The sequence below is a fragment of the Manis pentadactyla genome, chromosome 8 (genome assembly GCF_030020395.1).
Source record: "Manis pentadactyla isolate mManPen7 chromosome 8, mManPen7.hap1, whole genome shotgun sequence".
Classification (NCBI taxonomy): Eukaryota; Metazoa; Chordata; class Mammalia; order Pholidota; family Manidae; genus Manis; species Manis pentadactyla.
Window position 1 is genome coordinate 15,072,223 of NC_080026.1, and position 19,895 is coordinate 15,092,117.

A 19,895-nucleotide genomic window follows, 5' to 3' on the forward strand; every position below is an offset into this window, starting at 1 on the left:
TTAAAAACACAACAGGTTAAATCCTTTATGATTGATCAGAAAGTCATGTATTTTTAAAAAGCAGACACCAGTTTCTTTTGTCCTATTGGACTTAGATAACCATATGGTCCTGCCATTTTGTCACATAAAATTAAAGTGAGGTCAGAATTAGATCCATGGATAAAGGCCCTCTTCTTCACCAAACATGCTTGCTCATCTGATTAATCATTTTTTAAAAGCCAGATTGTTTATGGAAACTGCTTGGTATGTATTACTGATCTTAACTCTCCTTGTCCACCTATAGTAATTCCACTAACATTGTATGAGACAGAAATGCTCACAATAAAGCTTTGTTTATGGCATCTTAAAAGAAAGCACTTTGAATTGATTTTCCCCAATTCCTATCATTGCAGTGAGATTTACAGGTAACTTAAAATTTTTTCTTCTGTGTGTTTGCTCAGCACTTAGCACTTTATGGGCCTTCTGAAGAACAGAGCACATTGCATTGAACAATTTGGGGAAAAAATAAAGTGCAAATAAGTATACTAAGTAGCGTAGCTAAGCGCTTAGTGTCCCAGCTGGGCAAGCACGAGGGCATGGACTAGATGGCAGTCTAGGAACACAGACTTTGTCTGTCTTGTCTGTTCCTCTACCTCCAGTGCCCAGCACACAGCAGGAGCTCAGTAAGTATCTGAGGAATGACAAAACAATGAATAGACTCCTCTTCCTCTTGACTTTGCTTGCAGTGATTATCTTAAGGACATAATGAAGTAATAGTCATTCCATGACTACATGGGTTCATGAGTTAGTGTTTGCATAGCGCTTTGAACTCCTTGGGAGAAAGAGTGGTGTTTGAGTTGGCACTGTACCATGTTTGCAGTGGCACACAGATCATTCTTCCTTCTCTCCTCCAGCTGGCCTGCACTGTGCCCTCCCCCAGCCCTGGGCCGGACCCGGATCTCCCAGAGGGCAGCCCCACCGCTCTGACTGCTTTCTTCCAGCCACCTCTAGCCCAACAGGAAAGGTAGGGACAGAGAAAACACTGGAAATATCCCTGTAAGGCCTCTTAAGAGACTCTGGGGAAATGGAATTTGGGCCGATCCTAATGACTCTTAAGGTAATTGGTGTATAAAGGGATGAGGTTCTTGGCCAGTCATGGAAGAAGCTACTGGGACAGATAGGCTGATTGTCAGGATATATCAGACTAGATTCTAAAGGAGAGAGGGTGTCACATGGGTGACTGGGCGAATATGCCAAAGCAACTGGTTCCTAAAGTGTATATATGGTTTTATATAATCATATAAAACCTTGACTAATAGCTGGTAGTAATATCATAATTTTATTAGAAGGAACTCATAAGACAAGCCGGATTTCTCATACATGGTTAAAAATTTACACTATTATAACTGCTTTCCCTATAAATTTTTTTTGTATTTGGTGATGGGAAATAAAGGGATTCTATCACACAATAGATAATCACAGGCTGCAATGTTTTTCAATGGATTTATTATTATAAAAATTGTCTTTATTTTTAGGAACTCAATAATTCAAATGTGATTTGGGAAACATCTGTTTTCTATTAAGAAAGGCTGTCCTTTACAAACAAATTCAAGAAAGAATTTTTTTTTCTTTTTGAGATTACTATATGTTAACTTCTACTGCTCATTTACACTAAGCATCTCGAAGTAATGCAGGGAGAGCTGGTTACTTTACAGGTTACAGGTGCAGAACAATGAGAATGACTGTCGGCAGCAGATCTTGCCTTAAAGGGGGGAACAGGTCCTGTTTTCCACAACTTTAAAGTGACTTGTTTTCCAAACCAAATCATGAGGTTTTTTTTCTGCAGGTGGAAATTTTTCCATGATACGTATTTATACGCTGTGTGTGGGACAAATTTGCTCTCTCTATACATTGTTTCTAGGGACTGGAAATGAATGTCTTGTGGACAAAAACTGACATGATTTTCTGTTAAAAAGATAAACCACATAAACAATGTCTGCTTCTCTTCAAAGAAAAAAGCTCAGGTAAGTCTGGCTTTTGTCGAACAAGATTAAGTTAACTAAAGGGCTTGCATTTTGTGTTTTTAAAAATGACAGAAGGAAACTTCCTTCCAATTAAATTGGACTCATTATTAATCTGAAAACAAAAGCGAGCAGAGTAAAATTTGTAGTTAGATTATAGTAAGCAGTATGTGAAATTCTGAAAGCTTAGTGTCCCCATAAAAGCCACATGTAAAACATTTGCTTGGAAGTGACTCCAGATAGGAAGTGGTTTCTTTCTCCACTTGATTCATTGTAGAATGAAGAACCCTGATTTTCCATTTGTTCAGGGTTTGAGAATCACATGGGTATTACTGAATTCTTGTTGTTTTTTTTCTCTCCTTGTGAGGTATTTGATCCTGGACAGTTTGTCCACATCCTGAAAGAAGCAGAGGGGAGCCGCCTCCAGGAAACACGAGGAGGGCAGTGTGAATTACGGTCAGATCAGATTTCCTCTTCAGAAAGGGAATGTCCTGCTGCACCAAAGGGGCAGCAAATTCCTGTGGAGCTGACTAGACCACACCTTGTGTTCTGGCCTGGAGACCAGGAGGAATCACAGTCTGAGATTTGCCAGCCAAAGTTCTATGGTAAATTTGAGTTTGAAATGTGGGGGTTGATTCTCATCTTGCATTGTTTTCTTTGATGTGGGGGAAGGGAGACAGTAAACAAGTTCCAGTGAAGTGTTACCTACTAAGGTAAATAAAATACTGAGGGAATTATTTCTATGAATTCTTTATGCAAGTGTTTAATGAGTAAGCTGCTTGGCTCTTTCATGGGTCTTTCCTAAATATTTTGGACTTCTGCTGGTGACTAGGTCGCTGTTGTTATTCTTGTTTTGACGTCTCCTCTACTTTTTCTGATATCATACTGTTGGTGAATTTGATGGTGGGGGTGTCATCTGTCGAGGCAAATGTTGATTTTATGACATCAGACAATTTTTGTTCATTGGAAAGGTCCAATAAACACAGGAGTGGGATGTTAATTGCAAGCAGAAGGGAAAAGAGAAGAGATTGGTCTGGCAAGTTCTTATTAAGAGAAAAGAAAAGAAACTGGTGAGAAGACAAGTTTAAATTGGTTAAGGACTAGAGCTCAAATCTGATACTCTGGTGTGGAGACAGGGTAAGGCAGCTCATGGAAATGTGTGTATGTATGTATGTGTGTGTGTGTGTGTGTGAGAGAGAGAGAGAGCGAGCGAGAGAGCATTTATTATTATTATATGAGAGAGAATTTATTATTATCTATATCCACACTAGCCTTTCTAAGGGTAGGAACCCTGTCCACCTCTCTGTATCATCTGCAAAGAACAATCGATAAACACTTATTGATTGAAAAAAGGATTTCTTTTTGTAGCTGCTACAAAAAAGGTCAGCAAACTAGGTACTTTTATGTGCTTTCTGTAAAATAGGCCTGCATAAGGCAATCAGAGCTCAGACAGAGGCCACTGAAAATCAGATAGGTTGCAGCCCAAAGGAGAGCTGCGAGCGCCAGGCTGTCTCTCAAATCCCCGTCGTGGCAGTCACACTTCCAGGTTAGACCACCAGAGGTCAGGGCATCCTCTGCAGGGAAGTTTTGTTACTGGACGTGAATGGTGTCAAAGAGGAAAGACACAGGGCAGTGTATCTCAAACTGTTAAGTATGGAAAGTGTTAAGGACTGGTTTCTGAGTCTTAAGATGGAGAGAGGATCTGGCTTTTGAGAAAAATGTGTGGGGTTTCTGTAGCTTGTTTATCTCATGGGACGACTGTTGGTTCAGAACCCAACGGGCTCTGAGGGACACGTGGGCAGCTTAGGTGAAGGGGCAGACCTGGGTTTGAATCCCCAGTGGCTTTATGCATAGTGCTTTTCTTCTCTGAGATTCCGGTTGAAAAGAGGTGAACCATATTGTCTACCCCCTGGGGTTTAAAGAAATAATACACGCAATGCCCTAGGTAGAGTGATTGGCACATACTAAAGCAATTAGGAAATGTTATCTTTTCTGCTGGGGAGAGAAGGGAAATGTCAGTGAGAAGCTCTCTGTGGCCAGGAAAATGGTCTGGGGTAGACATAGCCAAGGCTGGACCAACCAGGTGGCTATTTCTTGGGTCCAGGGGCAGTGTCTGAAGATAGAGCTTAGACTGGAAGATGAATAAACATGAGGATGGGAGACACACTTTCTCACCATTACAAATGTTCCCAAGAGTGGTAACGAGCAACCCAGATGGCACGGTGAATTGGAATCATAATTGATCCTTAAATAGTGTGTTTAAGTCAAAAGTTTAATTGATTTTCCTCAGGAAAACAATTATAAGAACTTCTGAAAAGGAATGAAGTGATATGCATCAAATCCAGGGATTTGTCCACGCCTGCCATCCACTCTACACACAGAGAGTGAAATGAATGAAGACGAAAATGGTCAAGGAAGAGAGCAGGGACCACAAATCAAACAGACTGTAATGAAATGAAATCCTCTTCTGGTAATTCAGTGCAATGTCAGGTTGTGCTGAATCAGCGGGCTGGCTGGCATATGGCTGTTGCCTGGGACTCTCCCAAGATGAAGAATGGCAATTGGAGGAAACAGGACTTAGGTGCCCTTCTTAAAAGACAAAAATGAAATTTAGTGGCACTTAAAAGTATGCTACGTCTGAAACAGCTAATATGTTAATAGATGTGGGATGTAAAAGACAGATGGGCATGAGGTGGGACCAGATAGTCCCTAGATGAATCATTTAGCCTCTCTGGGCCTTATTTTGCTGCCGAAAGGCCCCTTTAGTCCAGATGCACTGTCACAAGGCACAGATGGGGCGCTGAAACCCAACAGCCATATGTTTTTCTCAGCAGGAAAGTAGTCCCTAAACTAGGGAACCTAAGTTACTGCCAAATGTTAGTTATTTTGAGAAATTCTGTTTACCCAGAACTATGAACTTTTCATTGTTTTTTCCCTATAAACCCAAATTTCAACTTCAATATGTTTTGTTACCAGTGCTGTTATTTCTCTGGATGTTACAAATATCTTCTCGGTAAATAACCATGATAACAGATGGCAATAATAAATAAATGATGAAGAAAAAAATGCTGACATATCCACTATTTTTTGGCCACCTATCATCTGCTAGGTATTATGCTTGTCACATTTGAACTTTAATCTTTATACTAATGCTCTCAGGAGGCATTATTCATGAGGCCATTTTCCATGAGGATTCTGAGAGGACACAGAGGTGGCAAATAGCAATGTCAGAATTTGAATCTAGGTCTTTCTAATTCTAAAACCCAAGGTTTACTCCTTTAATATACCATAAGTCTGCAGTACCGAGTGCATTCATAACAATCCTGTATAGTTTGCTCTTTGATTCAAGGTCTCCTATTACTAAAAAAACCACAAATACAATGCAGAGTGTAGATATAGTGTCTTCCTCCCTTACTTTTCACTGGTGAGCACTGTAATGGAGCACTTTTCCTAATGGCAATATCGCATTATTTTGTTTACTTTGATTATTGAGTTTATTGACTTGTCTGAACTTACCTGGGGCATAAACACGAAAGTAACCATTTTTCTTTTTCTTTTACAATAACTTAAGTTTATTCAACTTTCCCTTTTCCTTGGGCAGATACCATGATCTTTTGGTCAGTGTTTTCTATAAAAAAAACAAAAACAAAAATAAAACACAACTGATTCAGTGTTATCAAAACTCAATCTCAATCCAATTTCAAACTATCCCTTTGACATTGTAAGTTAGATATAAAGTTTTAGGATGGAAGGATAGGGGTATGGTATGTCTCGGAGATGCCATCTCTCTCTCTCCTTCTTCTCAGCTCCTACAGTTTGGGGAGGAAGGAAGAAGAAAAGGACTGGTTTCCCACATTTATTAGTGCAGTTTTCGTCCTTCCTCTGGTAAGATTTTGATTGTTTCTCTGGTTACTGTGAACTGGCGGCTGAGCCCCTCTCCCCCGTAGGTATGCATCCACATGAGAGTTTTCAGAAGGTCCATGGGGGGCCTCCACCCTGCACAGTCATTGATTTGGAAGCTCCTGCACCAGGAAGACCTTGTCCATGTGGTCAGACCTGCAACTGGGGTCTGCTTGTTCAGTAACCAGCCTTCACTCTTGGAATATGGCAAGATAACACATCCATGCTATTTTTCCTGAGTTCATTTGGCCCAGGGACACAAGCCTGTGAGCTGCCCAGGGCCGAGCCTTCCCCTTGCCCTGTCTCTTTTTACCCTCAGTTCAAATCCGTCTGGGGAGTGATTGGCAAAGCCCCTGTGCATGCAGATACTGAAGCTGGAAAGGAAGTGTTGGCGTCCCCTTCCAGCAGGTGTGCTCCCGGCCGCCAGGAAGCTCTCGGTGGTGAGGAGACGAGGACACACCGGCGGCGTCCCTCCTTCCCACCTGCCTCAAGGCCGCCTCATGGTTTAGATGACGTCCCACTTCTCCTCTCCACTCCCATCTTCCACATAGACATGGCTGGGGAGAGGAGGGCACAGTTTGGGGTGACCGTTGAGGGCAACAGAGCCATTTACCTTTCTTCAGTAAGCCTGAAGGAGGCGGTGGCTGCAGTTAGTTCTCCAGCTTTTTGTCCCAATATTGGGGCCCTAATGGCCAATTCTGGGTTAACAGGGAAACTTGCGCCTAATAGCCTGCTACATTTATGAAAGGCACAAATTAACTTTTGGAGGCAAAAATTAATTGATACAAAATGTAAAACATATCTGAGGAAGGCACTGCCAAGAAAATGAAAAGGCGAGCCACAGACTGGGAGAAGTTACTTGCAAAAGATATAACTGCTAAAAGACTGTTAGCCAAAATATGCAAAGTGCACTTAAAAACTCAACAATAAGAGAAAAGAACAAACAACTCATTAATAAATGTGCAAAAGATCTGAACAGACACCTCATCAAAGAAGATACACAGTTGGGAAATAAGCATTTGTATGATGACCGATATCCTATGTCATTAGAGAATTACAAATTCAAACAACAACGAAATAGCACTGCACACCTATTGGAGTGACCGATATCCAAAACATTGACAAAACCAAGTGCTGGCCAGGCTGTGGAGCAACAGGAACTCTCATTTATTGCTAGTGGGAATGCAAAACAGTACAGCCACCCTGGAAAACAGGTACGAGGTTTCTTACAAAACTAAACATACTCTTACCATACAATACAGCAGTTCACTTCCTGGTATTTACCCAAGTGAGTTAAAAGCTCATGTCCATATAAAAACTGCACACAGATATTTATAGCAGCTTTATTCACAATTACCAAAGCTTGGAAGCAACCAAGATATCCTCTAGTGGGGTGAATAAATAAATAAACTGTGGTATGTCCAGACAATGGAATATTATTCATTACTAAAAATAAATGAGCTATCACACCATGAAAAGATGTTGAGGAAATTTAAATGTATGTTATTAAGAGGAAGAAGCCAATCTGGAAGGGCTATGTATTGCATGATCCAATTATATGACCTGGGGAAAGCTATGCAGACAGTAAAAAGACCCATGGTTGCTAGGGGTTAGGAGGAGGGAGGGATGAATAGGTGGAGCATAGAAGATTTTTAGGGCAGTTAAACTAATCTGTATGATGTTACAATTGCCTCCTAAAAAGTCTTAGAGGAGTTTGGAAGTCTACTTATTTTCCTTAAACTTGTTTCTCCCCTGGGAAGTTGGATGTATTTATCACTTACCTATAGACTCTGTTCCAAAGCCAGGAGAATTTACTTCCCTGCATTTTTTGGCCTCACCTGGATCTCTCTGTTCTGATCAACCCTTCCAGAGTCTGCCCTTACAGGCTGGTTCTCAGCATACAGGATCTGTGGTGCACACACTGGAGTTTATACTTTCAGTGTCTGTCTCCTCAAGTTACTCTGGGATCTCTTTCTGCCTCCTTTGCACCAGCCTGCCTCCCACCACCTAACCCCATATTCCAGCAGTGAGCGACCATTTGGATAAGCATGGTAGGAAAGAATGTTTTTTTTTCCCCATCCCTTTTTTAGGAGGCATTTGATATATTTTGGTTAAAACACGAACATAATTTTTTTTGTCCAATGAAGTTGAAGAGAAACAAGATTCATTTAAAGCTGCATATTCCATTGAGTCGTCACTGAACTGAAATGAGGAGCATTTTTATTCCCCTCTGTCTAAGTAAGATTCCACAGGGTTCTCCACCAGCCCAGTTGTTTTGCAACTTTGCCTTGAGAGCCAAGGAGATGATGCACATGAATGCACACTCCTCCACTCTTACTTTCTTTCAGCTCCCATCTCTGCTTCCTCCCTGAAGAAAGGTTCGGCTCCCACCAAATTCTGTACCCCAAGTGGCAGATTTTCAAATGCAAATGGTGTTACACTTGTTTTCAGGAACATCTTGTCACTTGGGCCAGTTCATCTTTCAGTGGGTGCACACCCTCTCCTGGTACAGCTATGATTTTGGCTGTTGCTTTGTAAGTATAAAAGTCAGAATGGTAAAAGGCTAATTTAAAATTGCAATGTATGTAGGTAGGTTCCAATGCCTCGGGAGTCACTTGAGTCTCTTTAGAAGTGTGGATTTTACTCATGTCACATAAGTCCTTCTGTTCCCTCTTAGAATCCCTGTTACCAGTACCTCTGATGGAAGCCCTGCCACCCTGCTCTACAGCTAGCATGCAATCATTCATTTAATAGATAGAGAGAGAAAACCAGCCATTGCCTGGCACTCCGCTATTTGCTGGAGATACAAGGGAAAAAGGAGGAAAGACACTCTGCCCTGGGGGAGGTTACAGTCTACTGGAAAGTACAGAGAAGAGAGATCCAATTACAGTATGGTGTGGTAAGAAAATGCCCCCAAACTGTAACAGAACATATACATAGAACAGAACATGGGGACACTTGGAGTGGCCTTTGGAAACCATGGTCAGGAAAAGCTTCCTGGAGAAGCGATGCAGAACCTGACGGAGAGAGGCCTAAAGGTGTGTGGGCCTGATGCATGACAATCCATAACACAAGGCGGACCAAGGGTCTTCTTGAGGGCAAGTGGGCTCCATCAGAGGAGAAATGCTGTTAGATGCTAAGGTCAGCATACCACGAGAAGGCCTGAACAGTCCATCCTGGGGCAGAAATGTCACTGGGCATTCATTTTCTGTATGTTTTTTTTTGTTGTTGTTGTTTGTTTGTATTATCTGCTGAGTTCTGGTTATGGGCTCAGAACTGTTAATTCCTGGACAACAAAAATGATCTGAAGTGCTGTAGTTGAAATCGCTCTTCTTGGGCACAGGTAGAGAGATGTGTGGATTATCAGATCCACATCATTAACATCAGCAATTCCTATGTAACCCTGCAAATATACTGCTGCTTTGGCATGCTCTAAAAGTTTTACTTTAAAAAAATTTTTTTTAATTAAATTTTTAAAAATTTTTGTAAGAATACATAAAATAAGAAAGAACACTTAAGAAATTTAAATTTTTACTCTCTACACAAGGCAAGGGGCTGTGTTTGTGTGTGTGTGTGCATGCACATGTGTGTGCGTACATTTTGGCAGATGGATGAGAAAGTGTAGGAATTTCTTTCCTAGAGGGGATAAAATTAGAAAAGGTGTCAAATTAGTTGTAATCAGATCACTGAAGAGGCCCTTTCCATGGTGGAGAAGGAGGTATGGCCTGGGAGGCTAAGAACACAAGGTGTACTTAGCTATAGGCCGTGGGTTAGTGGGGCTCTATTTCTTGTTGTTTTGAAGTAATATCGACCTCAGTAGACTTCTTTTTTTTCCCTGCCAGGTTTATTGAGGTATAACTGATTGTAAGGTATTTAAAGTATACAATGTGAGGATTTGATATATGTAGATATTGTATACTTATGTATATATTAAATACTACTGAATTTCAATTCTACAATATGGTGTTATCAGAGATAGTCACATTATGCATTAGATTCTTAGACCCTGTTCGTCTTATACTGAGTAATCTTATTGAAGCAACCCTTGTGCTAAAGGCTTGTAATACAAGGGGACTTAGGAGATATCAAAGAGAATCATTGGCTCTGTTCTATGAACATGGCCTTTCACTTCCTTTTCCAGAATGTTCCCATAGTTAAAGACAATGAAAAGGAGAGGAATATGATCTGGAAGAGGGCTGAGGCTGACTGTTGCATTACCTAACTCCTGTGTACAGTTTACTTCTCTGGTGGCTTGAATGAGCTTTCAGAAGTCCCAGGTAAATGTTGTCACGAAATTTTTGTAGATGATTTTTTCCCTTGAAGAACTTCATAGAGAGCTAATTAGGGGTGCTTCATGCCCCTATACAATGCCACCCAATGTATCAATGAAAGTTTAGAGTGTGCAATTCGTACAGTCCACTCTTCATATTAATTACAAATCATATACACATATATTCATATTCACTACACACTGATGGAATCAGCAAGATCGTGTTCATTATTTAGTTTATCTCTTTGTCTATTTAATCTCCAATTTATACCAAAAGGGATTTAAAGTGGCTACATTTCAGTGAAACTCAACCAATTGACTCATGAACACAGTTAGCATGATTTCTCTGTTCTTTGGAAAGCTTTTACTATGTTCGTTTGTTTAATTAATTGTCAGTATAGAGCATTCTCTTACATTTGATAGGCTGATACCATCTCTAAGTTAAAGAAAGGAAAATGGAGATAAGAAATTTTTCCTGAAATGCCAGAAATTTGGATAAGGTGAAACACCTGGTTTACAAGAAAAAAACATCACGTCCAGCCACCTCCAAAGAGCTGAAATAATATTGCATCTGTTTCTAAGATACCTGCATACGTTAAACCAAACAGGAAACAACAGAAGTTCCTGAGTCAGAAAGGAACTGCTCATTACTCATTTGATTTTGCAAGGAGAATGATGTGCCATTACCCTGAAGTCTGCAAAACTTAAGAGGGTACTTCTGTCGCTTATGAAAATACTATGGTTTGCTCTCACATCATGTAATCTCATGGGCAACTTCCCTTTAGACTACTCCAACCCTTCATACCTGCAGAACTAGGTCATGTGTTCACAAACTCTGTAGAACATGGGGTACTTTGGGGAAGAAGAGGTAAACCTACCCCAGTCCCTCTTTTGGGTGACCTACCCATCCTGTATAACTTGAATGGGAAAACTATGTATGAGAACAAATGGAAAGCTCCGTGGCCCTTTGACACAATTAAGACAAAGCCCAGTTTCAAAATACAGGGAGAAGTTAAATCCTAGATGCAAAAGCAGAATGAACAGTAATCTTGGCGTCCTATGGAACGCAGTCATCTGTAATACTCAGACAGCCTGTCACACCCAATGAAAACCATGAAGGGGAAGCAGATTGGGGAAGTGGGATGGAAGGCTTACATTTAGTGGTCTTTTAACATTTTGCAAAATATAAGTCAATGTGGCATTTGCAGAAGTTCTCACATTGTTATCAAAGCCATTGTGTACACCTTCTTATAATTGTACCTAAGAATGCTGGTCCCTTATTATTGCATAAGGAGGAGAGAGAATATCTTTCTTCTTAAAGCAACAGTCTGATTCTGCCACTTGGGGCCCTGTGTCCACATGCCGTGCCAGCGCTAAGCAGCTCAGGATTTCTTGGCTACCTTTACTAATATTTATTGAGTGCTTAGCATTTTGTCAGATGCTTTGACAGCACTTTAATTTTCACAGAAACCCTGTGAGGTTGGTACCAGTTCATACAGATGGGAAAACTAAGAGAGAGAGGAAGGAAAGGAGACTCTTCCCAGTAGCTTGGCTGCAACCTGTCTTCGTGGGGTACCTGCAGCCCCTGTTTAGCTCTTTCCCTCTCTATTGATTTTTCCATTATTATAGAACTTTAAACAGTTTTTGAAGTTACACAAGTAAGTACATGTATAAAGTAAGAATTAAAGCATAGAAAAAATCAAAAAGAAGCCTTCCTTCCCTTATACTCAAGGACTACTCCACAGTGGTAACTGTTACAATTTTTTAATGTGTTTAGAAATTATCTATGTACAAACCAGGATATGAAGACATATGCATCCATTTCATTTTAGTCTGTGGGTCTCTTAAGGCACTTGTGTTACACCTTGACCTACACAGTCATTTGTGAACATGCCTATTTCCCTGAACTGACTGCAAACACCCTGGGGTATGCTGTTCTGGAAATCTACTGTTAAGTAACAAATGATCCCCAAGACTTCGTGGCTTGGACTAATGGCAACATTTATTTTGCTCACAGATCTGCAGTTTGGGCAAGGCTCAGTGGGAACCTCCCATCTTTGTTCCACTCAGCATCAGCTAAGGTGTCTCAGAGGCTAGAGGCCGGCAACCGGACAGAAGCTGTATTTTCTTTCTTTCACAACATGCCCCTGGATGTCTCAGACTCAGGCTTACCCAGACTCAAGGGGGGAGAATGCATGCATATCCCACCTCTCAAAAACTACTGAATGAGGAAAATTTGTGGGGTAGGCTGTCTTGATGAGGCCATTTTTGGAAAAAACGATTTGTCACAAGTATCTTTTCATTTTAAGCTCATCCCTCTGCTGTCTAGACTTTAATCTGATAGCTTCATGTACAGTAGATTCTCAATTAATACCCAGGAAATTGAAGTGTGGAATCAGGGTTAGGAGGAGGGCTGGGCTAATGAGGGAGAGGACACCGTGGCTTAGGCTCACGAAGATGCTCCCCAATATCTCAAAGGAGACTCCAGGGTGTAAAGTCTCACCAGCGACAATTGCTAGCGATTGCTAGAAAAGGTGCTTATAAAAGGATTCCCTTGGGGGTAATTAGCAGCTGCTTTTGAGCTGCCTTCCCCATCCATAGGTTTCTGAGAAGTACCGTTTTGGTTCTGAAGGGGAAATGAGCTGGTGCTGTGTGCTCAGTTTCGTATGAGCAGGTGCGCTGAATTTGTGCATCCTCCAGGGACTACAGTCCACACAGAAAGCCCTGCCCCTTTCAAGCGAAGCTCACCTGAATTGCTCAAAAACCTTGCATGTTTGGCAGTGGTTAAATCGGTATGAAGATGAAACTCAGGGTTGAAAAGATGAGGGCTGAGTATGAAGGGTACATTTTGTTTGCTCTTAGGTTTTGTGGGAATAAATATTACAGATGCCTATCAGAGCTGGCCCTGAACAATGGAGAGTATTTATGTGGCCCTCCGGTACTGAGCATTAGGTCTGCAATGCCCACTGAGGTCTGGTATTGAATGACACATCTCCTGACCGAGCCAAGCGAAGTAAGCCATGTGTAAGAGAGATGGGAAGGCAGGGTGGAAGGCCCTGTTCACAGAATTTATTTCAGAACCCACTCCTGTTGTGTCCTAATTGTCTTTTTTGTTCTCTTTCTTTCCCTCTGTCCTGCCCTCCATGCTCTCACACTTGATATTCTTAGGCAGCTCTCACCAAGCCTCCTCTGCTCACCAGACATTGGCACATCTGCTTTCTCTTGATGCCACAGCACTTGAATTGGTAACCGGGAATCAGACCGACTTGGCCCCTGGGATTGACCTCCATTCCCCCCACCATATTCCCATGCACATCTGCCTGTGCTCTTTCCTCATAGAGGTTTTGACTGGCTCATCCAAGCTCCCAGCACTCTGCTTTTCTTCCCTATTTGGCCTCAGTAGAGTTAGAACACTCATTAAGGTGCAGTGATGATGTGTTTACAAGAATTTAGAACCAGATTTAAAAATTAAAAAGAGCTTGTTTGTTCATATTTAAGTGTATTTTGGAAACTATGAGAGAGACAAGGTCAATATCTTTGGCTAAATATTTCTGGCTACCTGGAGGAGCTTTCTGTCATGTTGCCTACACTGACTTCTCCACCCAAGTGGGGATCTATAGTATTGCTTAACTCCATTTTCCATTTAATTTGGTTTACTATTTTTAACATTTGAACTACTCTAAACCATTACATTTTACTGAAGTATAGTTGATTATACAACATTATTAGTTTTAGGTGTACAACATAGTGATTCAAGAATTATATACATGATGAAATGCTCACCATAGTAAGTGAGGTTGCCATTTGTCACCATACAAAGTCATTATAATATTACTAACTACATTCCCTATGCTGTATACTCTTCGTCATCATGACTTAATTGTGATTTCACCTATTTGACCCTCCCCCCACAACTCCCCTATGGTAACCATCAGTTCATTCTCTGTATGAGTATCTCTCTGTTTTGATTGTTTGTTCTAAACTATTACTTTTGCGTAGGTCATTAACCAACCTTCCACTGCCTACTTGTCACTGTCCACTTTCTTCCCCTACTGGTGAGATTCCCTGGTAGAGTATGACATCATGGTAACCACTGGGGGTTGCCTGATACAGGAAGAGGAAGCAACTGAAACATGAATTTCATAATAGCCTTTTGATGCTCAGGTCAAATTCTCTAATTGAACATTAATTTGAGGGATAGTCAGACACAAAATTATCTAGTCTAGTTCAAGGTGTACATTTAGCATGGTTTTCAGAGCAAGTGTTTTTGGAAAGTTAGAGAATCTTGACACTTGTTAACATGCCAGTGCAAACATCTTCTGAGGATTATTATTTGTGGGATAATGAGGGAATTAGATTTCCCAATGTGATTTAATTTTTGGACCTCAGAGATGGAGCACTGTTTGCTGGGGCTTGACTGCAATGGGGGCAAAGAAATCAGATCGTGCAATGGAGCAGAATCATAGGCTCCTTGCCATCACTACCCATGGCATTGCCATCCTTCCTGCTCCCCAGGGTGGTTCAGAGTCATCAGTTCCCTCACCCATTGCTCCTTACATCTGGGAGTCACAAAGTCTTATTCTTTATCCCTCTCCAGTGCCTTTGACTTCTACTCACCTCCATTTTCCCCACTGACACTGCCCTAGTTCAAGTTTTTATTGCCTATTTCTAAGATTATGGGCTTAGTCGAACTGATCTTTATCTCTTTCTCTTCCATTTATCTTGTAAGATCCACTACCAAATCAATTGTCCCCAAATTCCCATTTAGTTAACTTATCCATCTGCTCAAAAAATTAGTGATTCCCATTTGATTGTTGATTCAAGTTCAGGTTATTTAGCACGATAGATAAGGGTCCTCACCGATCCAGCCCCAAGTGCCTGGTAGTTACCTCTCACTAAGCAGTGCATACTCCTGAAACACCAGCCTCATTACTAATCTCTGATCAGTTCTCTCTGTGTTTTCTTGTCTTGAGTCACATGTGAAATCATGTGAAATGTTGGTTCTTCCCTGGCCTCCATATCTGTTGAAATTATACTGATTCTCTCAACTTGACTTTGTCTTTCAAAGGCAACTCAAGCCTCCATTCCAAGAAGAAATTGACCTGTCTGCTCTGTATTCTTGAACTACTTTGTACTGTTTTCTGCTTTATCCTCTATGGAACTCTTTCTAGACTGTAGACTCCTGCTGGGCCAAGACAAGGTTTTAACAACTTCACAATTGTTTTCCCTGAGCTTAGAGCCAGGTACATAGTAGGCATTTGCTTATTAAAAGTTGTTGTTCTTAATTGAATATTCTCAGATTCTGGAGAAAAAATTAAATTTAACCCAAATCATCAACTCAATAACATCAATAAGTTTTTCTGTATATAAAGTGTATACAAGTAAAGCAAGTATGACAAAAATGCATAGTTGGTTTGGTGTATAATCTGATTAAATTTTCCAAGTCAAATATTTTAGATATGATTTAACAAAGGATGTTTAAGGGATATACTTGTTGAAGTACCACAGCACTGTTTCCTCAAAAACTGGATATACAGTGATTGCTTTTTTGTGTTAGAGCTTATGTGCTCTAACAACTCTGGTCAACACAAACACCAATATATAGCAATGCCAATGGTTGTTTACACAATATATTGATATGGGAAGTCCTTAAATATTTTGGTGTAAATGCCCTTATTTCCTTCATCTCTTTTTAGAGGTGAATGATCTTATGGTACACTTATGAGAAGTGAGACCACCAATGTGTCTTTTCATCTTCAACTATATTAACATGATCCAACTGATATGTAAGCTAGTCTAAGAATTAGGGTCACAGAAAATTGCACATTAAAGTCATAAAATGGTTATCTTTAAAAAAAAAGCTCTTTCTTGTGATTTTTTTTTTCTTCCCAGTCTTTCTTCTCTACATTAAAGGTTATATGTTCAGAATTGATTGTCTTTGCACCTTGTAACAATATTTAGTTATTCTGTTTTCAGTTTTGAATAATGTGTCATTTTTCCATCACTACCTTCAGGTAACATGTACTTTTTGGGGTAATGTTATTCATAATGGACCTGCTTTTCAGTCCTCACTACACATGTAACTATTGCTTTGGGGCATAGATATCCCTTTGAAGCCAGTGCAAGCTTTGTTCACAAATGAAATATGTGGCAGGAAGGGAGACGTTTCCCACCTTCCTCTCTCTCTGACTCTTTCATCATATGTAACCATGTTTTCCACCCTCTGTAGATATGAATCTTTTTGTGAATTTTCTATATTTAACACCAACACTGAATGCTGTTAAGCACTATCAGCCATTTTCACCACATCCACGTAGATTAAAAGTGAGTCAAAGACAATTAGGTTACTCTGGTAAGAACTGTGACCCACAAACTGATAATTTTTGATAGTATCTTGGAGTCCTTGTAGATGCAAATAATGTGTTCTCTTTTGCTCTGCAAATGGTAGGAGACAAAGGCAATTTCCTTTTCACCTCATTTTTTCTTTTTGAAAGAGAATGGGATATAGTTTCTTTTTCCCACAATCTTGGTCCTTTGCTTTATTTGTTAGGGCTTCATGGGTACTTAATGCTCTGAAACTGTTACATGCTCATTTCCTATATGTAGTCATTGGATTTCATCCAACCCTCTTCCCCAGATACCTTGCCTAACTTTGTAAAACTTCAGAAAAAGGCACTCCATAAATTGACAACACATGCTAATGCTGAATGGTCTTCCCCTTCTGGAAAGTGCCATCTCAAGTAGTCACTTGCAGGGTAGTAACCACATTGCTCTTGTCTGGACATATGAGGATGTCAGTCATGTTCTTCTTTAGATAATCAAAAGACTAATGGCCAGTCAGCTCCTGTGCTCTATTCAAACCCCGTTATTCAAGTCTTAGCTTCTTCCTGATTTCTTCTCTGAATCTTTTTTGCAGATATGCACAACCTTTGAAGGGCTAAACCTGGAGCTTCATCTACTCTAAAAGTATTTTCCATATTTGAGTTTCTTCTATATGAAATAAAAGTGAGGGAAGGTTAGTTTTCACCAAGTAGTTGAGCTCTTCTAGTTAGGAAACTCAAGGACAAGGAAAGATACTCCTGTGACAACTTCTAATAAAATGACACTCTTAGTCTTCCAAGTGGAATGTTTCTATATGCATGGGATTGAACACTTGAGGACAAACAATATATCTTTTCTAAATATTCCCTTATAAATCACTGGTAAATTGATCTAAAGGACCATCATTTAGATCAGCACACCTAGAGTAATTTTGTTTTGGAATCAACTGATTTCTTCTAATCTATTTAGAATAATTTTATGTGTGTTGTTGGGCAAATCAAATACCCTGTTTGTACCTAAGATAATTCCTTGTCTGTAAAATGAAGCAGAGGAAGGGGATCGTTCCATGAATGTTTTTTACCGTGATCATATTTTTCATTTTTGTGATTCCAGATGAAATTCAGTGTGGCTAGAAAGGTGATTTGAAGGAACAAGTGGACAGGAAGACAGGAAGTATAAAATTAAAAAGAATCCGGGACTGGTGGTTGCCACAGGGAGGGGATGAGAGGATGGGTGAAATGCACATGTCAAAATCAAACTGTATGCTAAGACTTGTGCTTTTTATGATATGTACCTCAATATATATATATTTTTTAATTTAAAGAAAAGGCATTTGATGTCAGATTAGGTCATCGTTCTCACTCTGAGAGTCTTCACAGAACTCAAGAAGAGTTTTCAACATTTTCCTCTTCCTGCTTATTTTCCTTCTCCCTCTTTCTCCCTTGATCTCTTCCTCTTACCCTTAATGCTCCTCTTTCTTTTCCTTCCTTTGCATTTTATTCTTCCAGAGGAAAAGTGGCCTAATTTTTCTAGGCAGCACATTTAGGACACTGTAGTAATCACCATCCCAAATTCCTGTTCTTACATAGACTGTTTACTGAACAAAAAGACTGTGGAAATGTCTGTGTGTGTTTTTTAAACTTTACTATGTATATTAAATTAACTTTGCATTTTCTTCATTTTTCCACCTGAGACAGCAAGGGCTTAGGAGAGAGAAAATGTATTGGAGTGTGAAATCCCTTCCAGATCCACAACAGGTTTCCTTCTTGCAAAAAAAAGGGCATGCTAACTCAGTGTGCACATTAGTAGAATGGATTTTTTTGTTGTTGCTTTAGTAAATTGATCTTAGTTTCCAATGAAATTCCAGTTACCGTGATTGAATCTACATCCGATCTACTTTCCTACTTCACCTCAGAAAAGTACAAAAAAAAAAAGTGTCTTCGATTTATTTAATTTCAAACAACAGTCAAAAAGAAAATCAGTATCTCACTTAGTGTTGTTTTATCTAGGAGTTTTTCTCAGTACCTAAGGAATGAACTTTTTTTTTTTTTTTTCTCTTCTGTAATTATGTTTTAGTATTGTGGGTTATTTTTTTTGCCAGTGTATATTTCTAGCAATTTGGTAAAATGTTGTAAGTCAGTCAGAGTCTTTAAAATGTGTGCCGCCAAGGCTGTGAAATACATTCGTACATATTCATTTTTGAGTTGATGGACGGATGACAGGCAGTAGGCAGCAGGATTGAGTCCTAAACGATTCTGGTGTCAGGCTTCAGAAATCTTAGCAGCCTCCTCTGGAGCACATGAAAAGGAGTAGAAAGAGAGCAAAAACAGAAATATGTATGAGAATTTGGTCTTCTGTCAGAAAACAGCATCCAAGAACTATTTTTACTAGGAGGTACTGAAAAATAGTAAGGCTGGAGAGCTGGAACTTGAGATACCATTGTGAACAAATGAACTGATCATTTTATATTTTACTGAGACGTAACCTGTTATCCGATGCCATGTTGAAATTTTACATTAGTTGAAAGACCACAAAAAATACTGAAAGTTTAGCAGGCTTCTCTGGGGAGTAGAAGGCCTCTGCCTTATTCTGCAGCTATGCCCAAGGATCCATGTGTCCGCAGGCAAGTCAGTTTACCTCTTTGTGACAGATTGTCCAAATCAGTAAGATGATATTGTTTTTTGAATGATTTTTTTTTACGGTCTCCCCAGCTAAACTTTATAATGGCTTCTCATATACCAGGAATATAAAATGAGAAGAAATCTGCAGCATGGATGGAGTTAGTAAGAAAAAATACAGCATTTTAAAAGCTTACAGAATTTGGGAAAATGTTGTTCAATCTATGATGTTGGCATTTGAGTTCAATGCTTATCTATTTTTCCTTCTCTTTGCAAAGTCCATTGTGTCTTGCTTATTCTTAGCAATTTTCAAATGCCACCTGTAAAAATGAATGTAAATGGAAAAATTAATGCCAAGTACAATTTCTTCTGGGGAATCTGCTGGTTGCCTCTCCGCCTGCCTTACTTATTTTCAAACCTGGTTTGCCTGCCGATTTTGTGCATCTCTTTGCAAACCATGTTAGAGTTTCTGCAAAAAAAATGAGGGGGTGGGGGAGAAGAAAAGAAAAGGAAAGACAATTATAAAATGAAATAAAACTAACAGGTCACCAGTATTTAAAAGCAAAATAACACAGACATACATTCTGCTCTGCACCTAAACGCTTCAAAACCCAAATGGAATCAAGTAGAGAATTAACTATACTCCACTGGGGGAATGACAAAGACGGACGGACTGAGGGTTTGTTGAGCATGGATTAGATGATCTTCAAAGTCCCATGGAGTCCAAAGTTTCCATGACTTGATTCTGTTCCTCAGAGAAATCACGTTTCAAAAGTGGAGGAAAAG

At 39.9% G+C, this 19,895-nt stretch overlaps 1 protein-coding gene across 7 annotated transcripts in view; it reads left to right on the forward strand.

Moving 5' to 3' along the window:
* Positions 1-861: 861 nt before the first annotated feature.
* The window catches only part of CYTIP (cytohesin 1 interacting protein), a 66,461-nt gene continuing 47,427 nt past the window's right edge, over positions 862-19,895 (forward strand). The window contains exons 1-6 of one of the 7 annotated variants that reach the window (XM_057505565.1): positions 862-1,003; positions 1,901-2,007; positions 2,368-2,605; positions 12,188-12,251; positions 13,033-13,183; positions 13,339-13,415. In XM_057505565.1, the coding sequence (XP_057361548.1) occupies positions 13,154-13,183; positions 13,339-13,415 (107 nt within the window). In that variant the 5' untranslated portion in view covers positions 862-1,003; positions 1,901-2,007; positions 2,368-2,605; positions 12,188-12,251; positions 13,033-13,153. Of the gene's footprint in view, positions 1,097-1,900; positions 2,008-2,367; positions 2,606-12,187; positions 12,252-13,032; positions 13,184-13,338; positions 13,416-19,895 lie in introns of all 7 variants that reach the window. The other 6 variants (XM_036884278.2, XM_057505564.1, XM_057505566.1 and 3 more) reach the window with 6 other exon arrangements.